Raw genomic sequence first — 17,897 nt, forward strand, 5'->3', positions numbered from 1 at the left:
CTGTTACCATTTCAGGGAGAGCCAGTAAAAAGGAAGAATGTTCCAAGTTAACAGGGCTTCGAGCTCTTGGCCAGCACATTACCCACTACAGGCCTGAACCCCAGGGGCTCATAAGCCGTCCAAGTATTGGAGGAAGCACACCGTGGTGGGTGTGGGGGTGCCCAGGCGGCTGCAGGAAGGAACGCTAGCCACTGTCATTCCCAATCCACCCGGCAGCCCAGCCTGGGACCACAGGAACCCAAACACCAGACGTGGGCGTCTCAACATGATTTCCATGAAACTTAATAGACGTGTTTCCATTCCTTCCCAGTGAGCACAGCCCGCAGCCCGCCTGGGCCTTTAACTGTTCCCAGGCAGGAGCCAGTGGGTGTGAGGCTGAAAAGGAAGAAGGCCAGACGAGCCACAGCCCCCTCCCCTGCAGCCCAAGGCCAGAGAAGGAGTTCACCAAGGGGACAGGCAGACCTGTCTGCTGTCCCGCGCTGCTGGCCCCTACACCACGCTCATGACCTTCCGGACTGACCCAGGGAAGCTTATAGGTTCGGAGGGACTACTTGCTCGCAGCAGTTATACCTGGGCAGGGGAGTAGGGGCGTGTGTATACTTCTATTTCAATGTCTTTGCAATGAGCTACTATTATCATAATCGTAAGTGCCATTTTTATCAAGTAAAATACACACATATAAAAGGCACAGGATGATGCTTTTTTACCTACGTATGAACCCTGTAGCCACTTACTCAGATCAAGAGACAAAAGACCTCCACCACTCCAGAAACAGGCCCCTTGCCAGCCAACTCTCCCACCCCTGACTATTGGAATTTTTTTTTAAAGAAAACAGTGTCATACAGTATGATCGACAGTAGGAGTAAAACCACGTAAGCCTAGAAAAAAGTCCAAGTAGACATTAAGTGTTAACTGCAGTTACCCCTGAGGACTGTGCGGGGCAGGGGCCTCGTAAGGCAGCCTTTTAATTTTCTTCATAGTTTGCTGGATTTTCCAAACATTTCGTAACCAGCTTGTATAGCTTTTATAATCAGGAGAGGAAAAAATAAAAGTGTGAGTGTATGTGTTTTTAAGGCTGGTTCCCTTTGTAAATGCTCTCACCAGATGTTGTTAGCTGGACCTTCTGAGATGTGGACTAAGCCTTTCTTTTCTTTTTCAAGACAGAGTTTTGCTCTTACTGCCCAGGCTGGAGTGCAATGGTGCAATCTCGACTCACTGCAACCTCCGCCTCCTGGGTTTAAGCGATTCTCCTGCCTCAGCCTCCCAGGTAGCTGGGATTATGGGCACCTGCCAACACGCCCAGCTAATTTTTTGTATTTTTAGTAGAGACAGGGTTTCATCATGTTGGCCAGGCTGGTCTCAAACTCCTGACCTCAGGTGATCCACCCACCTTGGCCTCCCAAAGTGCTGGGATTACAGGCATGAGCCACCGCGCCCAGCTGGACTGAGCTTTTCTTAAAGGTACAGATTTATCCATTTACTGAAACGGGCAAAGATTTTAGTATCACTTAGCATCTGCCGCCTCCTTACTTGGGAAGAGAGGACTGATAAAAGCTAAAATGGACAGAGTCCTAGGACTACCTTCAACCTCTGCCCTGTTCCTTGGGGGGGAAAAAAAATGCCTAGGGAAGGTGAGATTCTGCCCCTGACTCGCTGGGTGACCCTTCCCCATCTACAAAAGGGAGGCACTGGGCATGTCTATCTCCAAGGACCCTTCCAGTAGGGGCATTCTAGAATTCAAAGTATAATCAGGGGCCAGGTGCAGTGGCTCTACAAAAAATAGAAAAACTTAGCCAGGCATGGTAGCTCATGGTAGTCCCAATTACTTGAGGCACTGAGACAGGAGAATCACTTGAGCCCAGGAGGTGGAGACTGTAGTAAACTATGACCACACCACTGCACTCCAGCCTGGGCAGAGCGAGTTCCCAACTCAAAAAAAAAAAAAAAAAAGTATATTCGAGTTCAGGAAGGTTTGGAGCTGGGATGTAGTTTCTAAATGGGATCAGTTAATCCTCAGTTGGTGAGAAGGTTTAAAAAGATCTGTCTGGGCTAGGCATGGTGGCTCACGCCTGTCATCCCAGCACTTTGGGAGGCTGAGGCAGGCAGATCACCTGAGGTCAGGAGTTCAAGACCAGCCTGGCCAACGTAGTGAAACCCCGTCTCTACTAAAAATACAAAAACTAGTCGGGTGTGGTGGCGGGTGCCGATAATCACAGCTACTCAGAAGGCCGAGGCAGGAGAATTGCTTGAAACTGGGAGGCAGAAGCTGCAGTGAGCAGAGATCTGGGCCACTGCACTCTAGCCTGGGCGACAGAGTGAGATCCGTCACCAAAAAAAAAAAAAAAAAAAATCTGTCTCATTCATCTTCCTGCCTCAGGCCTAGGGAGAGTCAGTCTAAACCAATAGCCGCAGGTATAAATAAATGCTTCCAGGGGCCTGACAGGTAACATGAAGACAGACATTGGCTGAATGTGAGAAAGCCCTCACTTCCACCCTTTGGAGATAGTCAGCCTCAGCACCGGAGAAGCAATAGGGAATAGAGGGGCTTGGGGCACACACCCCTTCTCATCCGCATCAGCTGAGTGTTGCTTCGGCCCAGCACCACCTGATCTACTGATTTTTCAGTAAAACCTCCCAATTTTGAAAAAGTTGGCCAAGCCAAACACATTTGTGAGCCAGACATGGCCCAGCGGGTGTCAGGTTGTAGCTTCCAGTCTCAATGACCTGGGACACTCCTCCCGAACTTCTCCAGGCTGGGGATTCTAGAACCAGCATTCTGTGGCTCTGGCTGCCAGGAAGTTCTTGCTCACTTCCAACTAAAACTTCTGCGTAAAGTCCTTTTTATTTTTGTGTGGGTGGAGGTATGAGTGAGTATTGGCTCGTAGAAAAAAACTTTCAGAAACTGGAAAAACAGCCCTGATGCCGTGAACCGAGAAGCGAGTGGGTGTCAGAAGACCCACGTTCACGTCCAGCTCTGTATCATCTGCGTGACCTCGACCCCCTTCCCCTCACTGAGCCTTAGTTTTGTATTTGTTCCTTTCTCTCCCTCTCCCCTTTCCCTCTGCCCTGGCCTCACCATCTCCCTCACCCAAATCACAGCATGATCACAATTGTAACCAGAGCTGCTTCCTGCTGTCTTGTGTGTTAGGCCCGCGCTAAGCGTTTTCCATTAACTATTTTATCTCAATAATTCTATGGGCTGGGTATTTTTATTCCCATTTTACAAGTTAAGGAACTGAGCTCAAGGCTCTATGGCTAGTAAATGGTAGAGCTGGGGTATGACCCTGGGCACATAACCACCAGCTGTCCTGTCTCTTTCCCCAGGCTCCCTGCTACCACGCCAGGCTCCTCTTAGCCATCACAGTGGGCTTCCTAACACAGAGATCCAGCTGTGACCCTCCACTGCTCAACAATCTCGGGTGGCTCCCTATTGCCTTAGCAACTCACTGGCCTGGTGCTGTGGCCTGTCAGTCAGTTCCCAGCTTACCTTCCCTACTTCTTCTAAGCATACTTTATGCTGTAGCCCAGGGCTTTCCAATCATCATGGGCCCGTTCATGAGGTTCTTTCTGCCATGTTCACATATTCTAATTTGTTAATGGCTTAATATTTTTATTAATTATTATTTACTTAACGTTTGACTTTTTGTCAATTCTTTTTCAACTTAAATTTAGTTTTTGACTGGGTGCGGTGACTCATGCCTATAATCCCAGCACTTTTGGGAGGCCAAGGCAGGAGACTCGCTTGAGCCCAGGAGTTCAAGACCAGCCTAGGCAACACAGAGAGGCCCTATCTCTACAAAAAATTAAAAGTTAGCTGAGCATGGTGGCACACACCTGTAGGGAGGCTGAGGTGGGAGGATTACTTGAGCCTGGGAGATAGAGGCTGTGGTGAGCTATGATCATACCACTGTACTCCATCCAACCCAGGTGATGGAGCGAGACCCTGTCTCAAAAAAAAATTATTTATATTTATTATTATGTGTTTGTGCTGTTTAAATTACTTCCTAATAGTCATTAAGATGAAAATCTGTAAACTAAAAAATGTTCGTCTAAGCGCCGTCTAAAATCTCCCTTCCTGGGACCTTTGGTGGATGCCCCACCTTGAAAAGTGCTGCCTGGACACACACATCTCTGTGTCTCTGCTTCCACTGCCCGCTCCCTGGACTGGGCAACCTCCTGCCCACCCTTCAGAGCCCTTCCAGACTTGCCTCTCTTCTCTTTGCTTTTCAGGACACATGTGCTTAAGGGATGGACCCCCACCACCCATCAGACACAGCCTAGAATTATCTGTGGATGAACCTGCCTTCTCCATGGACTGCCAGCCCCTAAGGCAGGAACCAGGCTGGAGTGCAATGGCACGATCTCAACTCACTGCAACCTCTGCCTCCCGGGTTCAAGCGATTCTCCCGCCTCAGCCTCCCGAGTAGCTGGGGTTACAGGTGCCTGCCACCATTCCCGGCTAATTTTTGTGTTTTCAGTAGAGACGGGGTTTCATCATGTTGGCCAGGCTGGTCTTGAACTCCTGACCTCAGGTGATCCACCCACCTCGGCCTTCCAAAGTGCTGGGATTACAGGCGTGAGCCACCACGCCTGGCTTAGTTACCTCCTATTTACGACAATGGATACTGATTTTTTCATGGTTGTGATATAAAATTTTCTATTTAGATATATTTTTCAGTGTACAAAGTAAGTTGATTTAAAGAAAAATATTGAGCAAATAATGAGTAGTAGATTTTATTATTTTCTTATATATTTTATCCAGTAAGTGGATGTGTAAAAGTTGTTTCAGTGATACTAAACTTTGGAAACCATGGGACAGGATCAACCCTAAGCCCCTGTGCCATAAGATTATCTGCAATGGGGGTGCCCCCAAACACTAGACAGCTGTTAATCAAATGCCCCACAAAAATTACAGCTATGATGGGTTATCATAAAGGAAAGATACATGACATGCTAGAGTAAGAGTCAGAGAAATCAGGGAAGGCTTTCCTGAAAAGGTGACATTTGGGTGAAGATTTACTGGGTGAATAAGAATTCATTAGGTGAAGGTATTCCTCCAAGCAGGAACAGCATGTACAAAGGCCCTGGGGCAGCAGGGAGCATGAACCATAAGAGGCTCTGAAGCAAGGCTGGAGCCGCTGGAGCACAGAAGCGAGGCCAGGGAGGTAGGCTGGCAACAACCTTTATTATTTAAAGACAGGCAGGGGAAGGAAATCTATACGTTGTTCCCAATCTGGAAAGAGTTGCTTACCCTTTGACAGGGGACAGACCAGTGCCTGACCCTTGATCTGAGGATCTGGGGTTCAGTGAGGGATTTCTAATAACTAGGTTAGGTGTGAAGCCAGGAGAGGCTTGGCAAACACCAGGTGCAGGCTGTGGCCCTGGAGTGACGGTGACCGCTGACTGCAGGCTCAGAATTCAGACTGTCCTAACTTGCACTTTCTAGTTGGAGTGACCTTGGGCAGCTACTTAAGTTCCCAGAGCCTGAGGTCCCCATCTGTTGGAGACAGCAGCAGGTCTAATCTTAGAGTTGGTACGAGTCACCGACTCCTGGATGTAAATCACCTAGCATGGGGCCTTGCCAGTAGGGAGAGATGCATAACCATTGGCTTATGAGAGTATTTTCAAACAGCTCCAAGAGCCATGTGTGTGTACACCTGTCCCGCCAGTGCATGGATGTAGGTGCCTGGTTTTGCAATATGTCTGTGGTGTGTATGCCAGTGTATGTCCATAGTTTAGCAGTATGGGGGAGCAGGTGCAGAAGGCATGGGTGTATGAGAAGGCGTGAACATGTGTTCAGCCGTGTGAGTCAGTGGGAGCATTCAGGTGTGCTCTGTGCGTGCATGTGTACGTGTGCGTGCATGTGTATGTGTATGTGCGTGCATGCGTTTGTGTGTGTGTGTGTGAGAGAGAGTATGAACACCTCTATATGGAATTCTTCTGCTTGTGGAGAAGCATTTCTGTGAGTGAAAACCCATACAAATTCAACATGGTTGGTCACAGTCACGGGGTTAAAGCCTTGGCCTGTCTTCACAGCTTTTTTCAAATCCTTACAGCCCCTGTGAATCTGCCTGAGGCTTTTGTATCTGTCTGGAGCTGGGCTGAAATCCTCTGAAAACAGACTTTTCTTTCATTCCCTGTTGCCAGATACTGGCACAAACGCATCCCCGCCACCGCGCGCGCGCGCACACACACACACACACACACACAAAAATTCTTCCAGAATGTCCCAACTTTTTTCAAGGTTCCAGCCCCAAAAGTCCCTTCCTCTTCCCTCTCCCCAGCCAACTCCCATGGAGGCACCCTGTGTCTATCTGACTTTCCATAGCTGAGTCTAAAACAGCCAAAGCCTCCCAAGTTTTGGTAAGCGGTTCTTTCCTTTTCACTCTGGACCCTTAACCCTCCTCGCTCTGCACTGCCTGGCTGGCCTGGGAGGGGACTTTAACCCCCACCACCACTCTCCCCCATCCAAACTCCCTGCCGGGACAATGTGCATTATCACAGTCAGTTCCACAACTAATATGCAAAACCAACCCGTTTCAGTCCTCAGCCTGAGGGCTCAGATTCAGGCTCAGGTCTAGGGGTTGGGAAATATTAAAGTTTACAAGTCCAATCTTACTCCATCCATGCACACACATGGAGAAGCCGGGAGAGGACGCGGCCAGAGATGGGCTCCTGCCCCTGAACCCCTGCTGGGGTGGAAGCAGGTAAGCACAGCCCTGCCGAGGCACTGAGGGTCATCTCAGCGTAAAAGGCCGAGACCACCTGGGGTTGTTCTGTAGGGAAAGGGGAGGGCTGTGCCCGCTGAAAGGGGGCAGAGCGAAGTGGTCCAGGCCTTGGCGCGTTACCATGGTGACGGGCTGCCAGCGGCGGGCGGCGCGGCTCCTCTCCTGGGCGCGGGGTCTGTGGGTCCGCGGGTCCGTCTGTCTGGGGCAGCCCTCGGTCCCGCCTAGCCCTGGAGCCAGGGGAGAGGGCAGGCCCGGGGCACCGACCCCGGCGTCATCTCGGAGGAGCGGCCGAGGGGGACAGGGAGAGAAACAGAGGGAGAGAGACAGAGAAGGACTGAGGCTGAAGACGGCGAGAGACACAAGAGAGCCATGGGCGGCGCGGGTCGGGCCACCGGACCGGGGGCGGCAGCAGAGGCGGGGCGGGGCGGGGCGCGGCGCGACAGCGGCCCCTTTGTGCCTGGCCCTCGCCCCCAGCCCGCGCGCCCCGCCTCCACCGCCCCCTTCCCTCCGCCCACCCCCTCGGCCGCCAGCTGGAACCCTAGGAACCCCAGCCCGCCCCGCCTAGCTTTCCCCCTCGCTCCTCGCCCTTCCCACGGCGTGCCCGGCCCAGGCGGCCCCATTGTACAGAGGGGCAGAGCGAGGCCTCGAGCCGCAGCAGCCGGGTTAAGCGCCCGCGGACCTCGCTGGCAGGCCCGAGTTCGAGTCCCCTCCTCATCCACTTCCCAGCAAGGCACAGACTCTCTTAAGCTTCGATTTCTTCATCTGTAAAATGGGGTAGGATGATGATGATGATGATAGTGCCTGCTGCTTAGATTCGGTGATGAGGAGTAAGCATCTGTCCCAGCGCCCTTGAATTCTCCCACATTAGGCCCGATCATGACGGCCTAATTCAAGGCTTTGAGGTGATGACGGCTGCGTGCGAGTTCTGTTCTTGATTCTCAGAAAATGACCTTGGTCAAGTCGGTATTTCCTCCTGAACCTCAGCTTTGGAGTGACACTAAGAAACTAGATGACTGCTAGGGTCTGTATGTGTGTGTCCCTCCCAAATTCATAGGCCCAAACCTAATCCTCAGTATGATGGTGTTAGGAGGTGGGGCCTTTGGGAAGTGATTGGATCATGAGGCCAGAGCCCTCACGAATGGAATTAGTGCCTCTCTCTATATATATATATACACACACACACACACACACACACACACACATATATATGTATGTATATATAGGGACTAATATATAGGCATATACATGCACACATATATATACACACACATATATATACACACATATACACACACCCACACATATATTTGAGATGGAGTCTCACTCTGTTGCCCACCCAGGCTGGAGTGCAGTGGCATGATCTCAGCTCACTGCAACCTCTACCTCCCAGGTTCAAGCAATTCTCCTGCCTCAGTCTCCTGAGCAGCTGGGATTTTAGGCACTCGCCACCACACCTGGCCAATTTTTGTATTTTTAGTAGAGACAGGATTTCGCCATGTTGGCCAGGCTGGTCTCAAACTCCTGACCTCAGGTAATCTGCCTGTCTCACTCTTCCAAAGTGCTGGGATTACAGGCGTGAGCCACCGTGCCCAGCCTAGTGCCCAAGAGGCCCCAGAGAGCTAGCTGCCTTGCTCCTTCCACCATGCGAGGACACAGCGAGAAGGGACTGTCTATGAGCCAGATAGGCCCAGAAACATAAGGTCCAGAAAGAAGGCTCTTAGCAAACACCCAACTTGCCTGTGCCTTGATCTAGGGCTTCCCAGCCTCCAGAACTGTGAGAAGAGAATTTTTGTTGTGTATAAGCCCCTCAGTCTAAGGTATGTTGTTACAGCAGCCCAGACTAAAATAGTGACCAAAGTTATTCCTGGTGAGATGACTCGGGGATTTGTCCATTTATTTATCAAACTCTGTGCACTGAGTCAGCCTGTCTCCCCCACTAGACTATACATTACTTGAGAGTCCCTGCCCTCAAGTAATGTACAGTCTAGTGGGGGAGACAGGCAAGGAACAGATAGACAGGAAAAATAAAAAAATAATAACTGTGGTAACTGTAAGAAGGAAGCAAACAAATGTTGACATTGGGAACTGTAGAGGGATCGACTTATAGCTGGTGGTCTAGGAAGCCTAGGTCTGAAAGCCTAGATCTGAAAGGGGGAAAAGCCTAGATCTGAAAGGGGAGGAATTAGAAGAGTGGAGACGGGGAGATGCAGAGAAACCAAGTTCTAAGCAGAGAGAACAGCATGTGCAAAAGCTCTGAGGCAATATTCAGCTTAAAGGAACTGGGGAGTAAGTGAAGAACTGAAAAAGACAAGTGTAGTTGTAAGGGTTAGAGTTCAGACCCAAGCCTTATCCACAGCCAATCTCCCTCCCCACACAGGTTAATCAGTCTTTTAGCAGAGAAAACCTGACCTAGGAGCCATCCTATCCCAACTTCTGATAAGTTTCTTCACATCCCTGACCTTCACTTGCTCATCACTAATTTGGGACTACTAATCCCCCGCGATAGTTCCATTACGCTACACAGTCCAGCAATCAAGTAAACCCTCTCTACAGGAGACAGTCTAGATAGTTTTAGTATCATGACTCTAGATGTGAATTAAGGAGAGAATAGACTTGATGTCCACTACTGAATTCCACTGAGAGTTGAGAGATCACAGCTTGAAGGTTTTAGAGTCCCAGGTTGCCATGAGACAGAATTGACATGACAGCCAGCATTCTGGGGTTGCAGGCAACAGAAACGGGTTCTGAGTTAATTAAGCAGAAAAGAATGGATTGGCACTCAGAGAATCAATGAGGAGGCTGGGGTCTATCCTCTGGAAAGCACTGGAGTAAGTAGGATGCTCCAGGGGTCTCGTTATCAGGAAAGAGTTGGAAATGTTTGAACACATGGAATTACATTAAGACAAACAAACACACCAAAGTAGAACTTTATATGTGTCAGGTACTTTTCTAAGTATATAACAGTTATGAAGAAGATTCTATTGTTGTCCTCACTTTACAGATGAAAAACTGAGGCACCGAGAGGGTATGTGGCCTGCCCAATGTCAGACAGCTAGTAAACTGTGGATTTCTGAATTGGACACAGCTATCCAATTCCGTAAGTTATGTTATTAACCTCTTTGCTACGCTACCTGAATAAATCCCAACCATTCTCTCTGCCCTTGTGTTCCTCACTGATGGACTCAGAACCTTAAAAGAGCCAGGCATGGTGGCACGCTCCTGTAATCCGAGTTACTTAGGAGACCAAGGTGGGAGGATCACTTGAGCCCAGGAGTTCGAGGCTGCAATGAGCTATGATTCACCATTGCACTCCAACCTGGGAGACAGAGTGAGACCCCGTCTCTAAAAAACAAACAAATAAAATAAAGCCTTTATAGAGAAATTCTAACTGGGTCATGTGCCCAGGGCCTCACTAAGACTGCACCTGCACATATCAGGAATAGTTGATCACCCAAAAGGAAATTAAATTGCATAAAAAGAAGAAGAAATGAATATGAAATTGTCCATAAACAAGTACAATTACAGACTGGGCACAGTGGCTCATGCCTGTAATCCCAGCACTTTGGGAGGCCGAGGCGGGCAGATTGCCTGAGCTCAGGAGTTTGAGACTAGCCTGGGCAACATGGCAAAACCTTGTCTCTCCTAAAAATACAAAAAATTAACCAGGCATGGTGGCACACACTTGTAATCCCAGCTACTGGGAGGTTGAGGCAGGAGATTCACTTGAACTTGGGAGGTGGAGGTTGCAGTGAGCTGAGATTCACACCACTACACTCCAGCCTGGGTGACAGAGTGAGACTCTGTCTCAAAACAACAACAACAACAACAACAACAAAGGTGCAATTACAGTCTACCCCTTGGGCCTCTCAACATACTTTATATCCTTGTTCACAGGCATGTTCTTCCAAAACTTTTCTCTACTGACGCGGTGTAGCAATTCCATATGCAACCAACAATGTGCACACACACACACACCCCTATGGTTTGTAGTCATACTGTGTATGACCTCAGGGAGGTTCACTTTTCTGAGCTTCAGATTCATCTTTTGTAAAAGAGAGAGAATCATACTTCCTCATTGGACTGTGGTGGAGAATAAGTTAATGACTGTAAAGTGCTTTGCACTGTGTCTGGTACATAGAATTAACATGCATCTTATAAGATAGTGCTGTTATTCCAAAAAATAGGCAGGAGGGAATACTTCTGAACTCATTCTATGAGGCCAGTATTACCAAAACCAGACAAAGACACATCTAAAAAAGAAAACTACAGGCCAATATCTCTTATGAATATGGATGCAAAAATTCTCAACAAAATACTAGCAAACTGAAATCAGCAATACATTAAAAAGATCATTCATCATGACTAAGTGGGATTTATCTCTGTGATGCAAGGATGGTTCAACATATGCAAACCAATCCATTTTGTTGATGTAATACATCATATCAACAGAATGAAGGACAAAAACCATAGGGTCATTTCAATTGATACTGAAAATGCATCTGATAAAAGTCAACTTCTGCTCATGATTAAAAACCCTCAAAAAACCAGGTATAGAAGGAAAATACCTCAACATAATAAAAGCCATATACGACAGACCCATAGCTAGTATCATACAGAATGGGGAAAAACTGAAAGCCTTTCCTCTAAGATCTGGAACACAACAAGGATGACCACTTTCGTCACTGTTTTTCAACATAGTACTGGAAGTCCTAGATAGAGCAATCAGGCAACAGGAAGAAATTAAGGGCATCCAAATTGGAAAGGTAGAAGTCAAAATATACTTGTTTGCAGATGACATAATCTTATATTTGAGAAAGCCTAAAGACTCCACCACAAAACTACTAGAACTGATAAACAAATTCAATAAGATTTCAGGATACAAAATCAACATATGAAAATCAGCAGCATTTCTATATGCCAACAGTGAACAATCTGAAAAAGAAATTTGAAAAGTAATCCCATTTAAAATAGCTAAAAATAAAATTAAATACCTAGGAACTAATTTAACCAAAGACATACAAGATCTCTATAATTAAAACTACAAAATATAAAATGAAAGAAATTGAAGAGGACACCAAACAATGGAAAGATACTCCCAAAGCAATATACAGATTCAATGCAATCCCTATCAAAATACCATTGACATTCTTCACGGGAATAGAAAAAACAATCCTAAAATTTATGTGGAACCACAAAAGACCCAGAATAGTCAAAACTATTCTAAACCAAAAGAAGAGTGGAGTAATCACATTAGCTGACTTCAAATTATACTTCAGAGCTATAGTAACTAAAACAGCATGTTACTGACATAAAAACAAATACATAGAACAATGGAACAGAATAGAGAACCCAGAAAGAATTCTGCTTACCTACAATGAACTCATTTTTGACAAAGGTGCCAAGAACATACATGGGGGAAAAGATAGTCCAATAAATGGTGCTGGGAAAACTGGATATCCATATGCAGAAGAATGAAACTAGACTCCTATCTCTTGCCATATACAAAAATCAAATCAAAATAAATTAAAGACTTGAATCTAAGACTTTAAACTGTGAAACCACAACAATAAAACCTTGGGGAAACTATCCAGGACTTTGGTCTGGGCAAAAATTTCTTGAGTAATACCCAACAAGCACAGGTAGCCAAAGCAAAGGTGGACAAATGAGATCACATCAAGTTAAAAAGCTCTTGCACAGCAAAGGAAACAATCAACAAAGTGAAAAGACAACACACAGAATGGGAGAAAATATTTGCAAACTATCCATCTGACAAGGGATTAACAGCCAGAACATACAAGAAGCTAAGACAACTATAAAGGACAAAATCTAATAATTTGATTTTAAAACATGCAAAAAAAATTTGAATAGACATTTCTCAAAAGAAGATGGCATACAAATGGCAAACAGGTATATGAAAAGGTGCTCAACATCACTGATCATCAGAGAAATGCAAATCAAAACTACAATGAGGTATCATCTCACCCTAGTGAGCATGGCTTTTATCCAAAAGACAGGCATTAACAAATGCCAGCAAGGATGTGGAGAAAAAGGAACCCTCTTACACTGTTGGTGGGAATGTAAAGTAGTACAACCACTATGGAGAACAGTTGGAAGGTTCCTCAAAAAACCAAATATAGATCTACCATGTGACCCAGCAATCCCACTACTAGGTCTATACCCAAAAGAAAGGAAGTCAGTATATGGAAAAGATCATCTGCACTCCCATGTTTGTTGCGGCACTCTTCACAATAGCCAAAGTTTGAAAGCAGCCTAAGTGTCCATCAGCAGATGAGTGGATAAAGAAAATGTGGTACTTACACACAATGGAGTACTGCTCAGCCATAAAAGAAGGATGAGATGTTGTTATTTGCAACAACATAGATGGAACTGGGGGTCAGTATGCAAAGGGAAATAAGCCAGACACAGAAAGACAAACATCACATGCTACACTTATGTGTGGGATCTAAAAATCAAAACAATTGAATGAATGGAGACAGAGAGTAGAAGGATGTTTACCAGAGGCTAGGAAGGGTAGTGGTGGGGGGGGGGGGGGGGGGGGGTGGGGTGGGGTTGGTTAATAGGTACAAAAAAAAATAGTAAGAATGAATAAGACCTAGTATTTGGTAGCACAACAGGATAACTATAGCAAATAATAATTGAACTGCATTTAAAAATATCTAACTGTATAATTGGATTGTTTGCAACACAAAGGACAAATGCTTGAGGGGATGGATACCCCATTCTTCATTATGTGATTATTATACATCAAATGCCTGTATCAAAACATCTGATATGCTCCGTAAATATATACACCTACTATGTACCCACAAAAATAAAAATAAAAATAAAATAAAATAGTGTTATGTTAGGGGCTAGGGGTTGTGAATTCACCCTTCAAATACCCAGGCTTAACTGCTGGACTGGACTTGGTTCATCTCTCTGGGAATTTCCAGTGGATCTTCCAAGGACTTCAAGTATTCACTTCCTCCCTCTCTCTCTCTGGCAAACAAATAACTGAATCATGTGCCAATTGCTACACTAAATTTTGAGAAATAACAAAATCCATCACTGGTCTTACATATATGGTGGAGTGAGAAAATGGAGAAGGGTTGTGGAAATGGGCTCTGCGACTGGTTCACTGTGCAGCTCTCTGCATGGGGCCACGGTTTCCTCAGCATAAAATGATGATTATATAATCTCTCTTCATAAGGCTCTTGTAAGAATCCAGTGAAAGAATGCACTGAAAGCGTTTAACACAGTGCTTGGCATATAACAGGTTCTCAGCAAATGGAAGTTCTGCCTGTGGTTTTGAGATTCCCAGGCCCAAGTGCCAGGACGCCTCACCAGGGGACAGGCTTACTTGGGGGAAGGGAGTTGCCTAATTTAAGCAGGATGTCACAGGATTCAGAATGCATTCATTCAATCGTTTATTAAAAATTTATTTGCTCCTACTATGAGGATGCTAAATACTTGGCATGTGTGCATATACTCACCCCTCCCATACCCATGACAGACATCACTAATCCATATTGGAACTTTCTGCTAAACCTAGAAACTGCCCCAGAGTCCTCCTCAACAGAAAGTGCAGGCAGCTGCTACCAATCAATATATATTGACATGAAGACGATGCTTATTCACCATCTGAAGTTCACAATGTGTAAGAAAACGGCCTCCAGAGGCAGAAGGCTCCAGAGACAGAAGTCTTGGGTTTGCATTTTGCCATAGGCCCTTATGATAATGTATAGGCACTAAGAGAGTGTATCAACCATAGAGTCCACTGAGATCTCCCTTCAAGATAGATTGTGTGAGCTGCAGATATCTTCAGGATCTGCTTCAGGTTTTGAGCTGAGGCCACCTGCTTCCTGGGCAGCTTGCAGCTAAGCACACTGTGAATGAGGGTTCATTGTTTCTGCCTAATATAGAATTTCTCTATGAATAATCTTTGTGCCAGAGTCCCCTGTTGGGCTGTCCAAGACTGTCTAAGAGATGCACCACAGTCTGAAGCTCTTTCTACCCAATCCTTCTTCCTTCCCCGTCTCCTTTCATAGACCTGCATCAACGTCCAAAGGCTCCCATTTTTTCTCCTGCTCCCTCTCCCCATTATCCTTTGCAGGCATTACCCCCATGCATCTCTTGGCATTCTTAACTCTGTCTTTGGCCTCTGTTTCTCAGAGGACACAGGTGACATTAGCTGTGAGCTGCAGAAGACTGGGCTGGAAAGGAGTGATCCTCATCTTCTCTAATGGGGAGAATAGGGGTGGCACAGAGATTATTGTAAGTGCTAGGGGCAAAGAATGACCCAGGACAGGGAGGCTGAAGGGCACCTCCCTCAGCATAAAATTGGCCTTCCCCATCAAGGACTCTTATTTTTATTTTTGAGACAGAGTTTTGCTCTTGTTGCCCAAGCTAAAGTGCAATGGTGTGGTCTTGGCTCACTGCAACCTCCGCCTCCCAGGTTCAAGTGATTCTCCTGCCTCAGCCTCCCAAGTAGCTGGGATTACAGGTGCCCACCACCATGCCCAGCTAATTTTTGTATTTTTAGTAGAGATGGGGTTTCACCGTGTTAGCCAGGCTGGTCTCGAACTCCTGACCTCAGGTGATCCACTCACCTTGGTCTCAAAGTGCTGGGATGACAAGCATGAGCCACTGTGCCTGGCCAAGGACTCTTGATTGCAAATGACAGAAACTCAACTCAATCTCAAAGTAAAAAGGGACTTTAAGCGCCTTATAACAGAGAAGTGGTGCAGGAGCTCTGTCATCATTCTAACAGCTTCTTCCCTATGACTAGAGAAGTTGGCCTCCAGGCCTATAAGGTCTCAAGCTGGCAATCCTAATATAAAGACATCATCAAAATAGTAATCTCAGGGAAGACCCTGATTGGCTTTGCTTGGGTCACATGTCAATTCTTGAACCAATCACTGTGACCAAGGTAATGAAGATATTCTGATTGGCTGGAATAGATTCTATGCCCACCCTTGGGTGGGAGTACATGATGATGGCTCTACCAGGGCTACATGGAGAGAGGAGAAGCTCTCCAAAACAAACAGAAGGAGGGCGATGGGAACACAAGGTAAACAACAAAACCTTTGGTGATCATTACCCACTTCAGAAACACTGAGGAGGAAAAAGACAAAAAAAGACAGCTTCTTCTCTCAATGACCTCCTCTTTTCACAGGGGAAAATCTGATGTTTAAATGTTTCCTGATCAGGTCCTAGGACGGGCTTTGGAGAGTGACCTGTGGGTATATTAGGGACCTCAGACACTGTCTCACCCTTTCCTAGGGTGCCCACAATCTTGGTGGGAAGGATGAGATGGAAATAACCTATGGGAATAAAACCTCTCAGAGCTCCTAAAAAAGACTGCAAACTTACCTTGTTTAACTGTCCTGATTTATGCCAGGGAGCTTCACGTAGGGAAGAGTGACTCACATTGTCACACTGTCCAGCCAGGACAACAATCTGTTATACTTCATCTGCCCCTAAAATGGCCTCCTGATGGAGACGCCTGTGATATGTAAGCAGAGACCTTGGAATTCAGGTCCCTCCGTGCCCACTAACTCCTTGAGACATCTTGGGGGTTTGCCTGAATTCTCAGAATCTCAGTTTTCTAACCTGTAAAATGGAACCCATAACCTCTGCTTTGCCTCTTGCCCCTGTCTGCTGTGAGGCAACAACACATGCATATGTCACGTCTCACTAGGGATGGAGGTCACGAGATGCATTTATTGAGTGTCCAGTCTGTGCCAGAGACAGTGCGCTGGATGCTGGCCATATCAGGGTGAACATGACAGACAGCCCCTGCCTTCATGTAGCTCACAGTCTAGAAGACAGTCAGATCTTAATAATGAATGCCTCATACAAATGGTGGTAAGGTCTTAAAGGGAAAAAAAGAGCACAAATCAATGGAACCCAGTGGAGGTCCAGGAGGGTGGCCCAGAGGGCTTAAGCTGAGATTCAAAGAGAAAACATAAGAAGTCAGGGAAGGCGGGACTCGGTGGCTCACACCTGCAATTCCAGCACTTTGGGAGGCCAAGGCAGGCAGATCACGAGGTCAGGAGATAGAAACCATCCTGGCCAACATGATGAAACCCTGTCCCTACTAAAAATACAAAAATTAGCTGGGTGTGGTGGCGCATGCCTGTAATCCCAGCTACTCGGGAAGCTGAGGCAGGAAAATCGCCTGAACCAGAGAGTCGGAGGTTGCAGTGAGCCAAGATCGTGCCACTGCACTCCAGCCTGGTGACAGAGCGAGACTCTGTCTCAAAACAAACCAGCAAAAAAAGAAGTCAGAGAAAAGCATTACAGTCAGAGGGAACAGCATGCAAAAGGCCTGTAGCAGGAGAGCATGCTGGAGGCAAAACAAAGCCAGAGAGTGATGGGACAGGGACACAAAAGGAGGTGGGAGGCATGGGCAAGGCTCCGTATACCAGAGAGTTTGAATTTTCTCCTTACAGTCATGAAAACTCATGGGAAGGAATTCAGGAGGGAGTAATGTGATCACATTAGGTTTTTCTTGCCCCCACCTCCCTTCAAAAGGTTCCTCCAGTGCTGGGTGGAGGAGACCATGGGAGGGGCAGGGGCTGCAGGGAGACCCACTAGCAAGGGGGCTGACATGGGGGGCTGGAGAAAAGTTGGGCTCCAAGGGTGGTGGAAGCCAAAAGTCAGGGCTCTGGGGGAATTTGGGGCTGCAGACTCCGAGGCAGGGGGCACAGAGGGCTGTGCAGCTCCCCGCAGCACATCCCGGAGCCTCTGGAGAAGTCCTGCACCTCTGGAGTTTCTCTTTCCCTCCCAGTCCAGCCCTTTCTTGTTATTGTAGGACAGACTCCATCGATGACTCATTCAGGACTTGGGTTTCTTGTTCCAGCAGTCTCCCTTCCCCTGATTACTTTGGGCTCCTCTGTGGGGGCCTGCAGGCCTCGCCCCTCATCATCTGGGGAGGCAGCCAAGAACCTTGGTGGCTGGGTGAGCTCTGTGGAGGAAGGAGCCGGGACCCTCCCAGCTTCAGGCCCCACCCATGCTTTCCTGCCTCTGGTTTTGCTCTCCTCTTTCCCCCACCAGGGGACCCCTGTTCTGCAAGTCCTGCTCCTCCTTCCAGGACCGCCTCCCCTGGGAAGCCCTGCCAGGTGGCCAGAGACAATCTTCTCCACCCTGTCTTTTTATTCAACCCCC

General features: G+C 47.1%; 1 protein-coding gene across 2 annotated transcripts in view; it reads right to left on the reverse strand.

The window, feature by feature from the left end:
* Nucleotides 1–7,120, reverse strand: part of KIAA1755 (KIAA1755 ortholog) — a 50,235-nt gene extending 43,115 nt beyond the window's left edge. For both annotated transcript variants that reach the window (XM_031656751.1, XM_031656752.1), the window contains exon 1: nucleotides 6,849–7,120. In XM_031656751.1, the coding sequence (XP_031512611.1) occupies nucleotides 6,849–6,851 (3 nt within the window). In that variant the 5' untranslated portion in view covers nucleotides 6,852–7,120. The remainder of the gene's footprint in view (nucleotides 1–6,848) is intronic.
* Nucleotides 7,121–17,897: the final 10,777 nt, after the last annotated feature.

The sequence above is a fragment of the Papio anubis genome, chromosome 16 (genome assembly GCF_008728515.1).
Source record: "Papio anubis isolate 15944 chromosome 16, Panubis1.0, whole genome shotgun sequence".
In the NCBI taxonomy this organism is placed as follows: domain Eukaryota; kingdom Metazoa; phylum Chordata; class Mammalia; order Primates; family Cercopithecidae; genus Papio; species Papio anubis.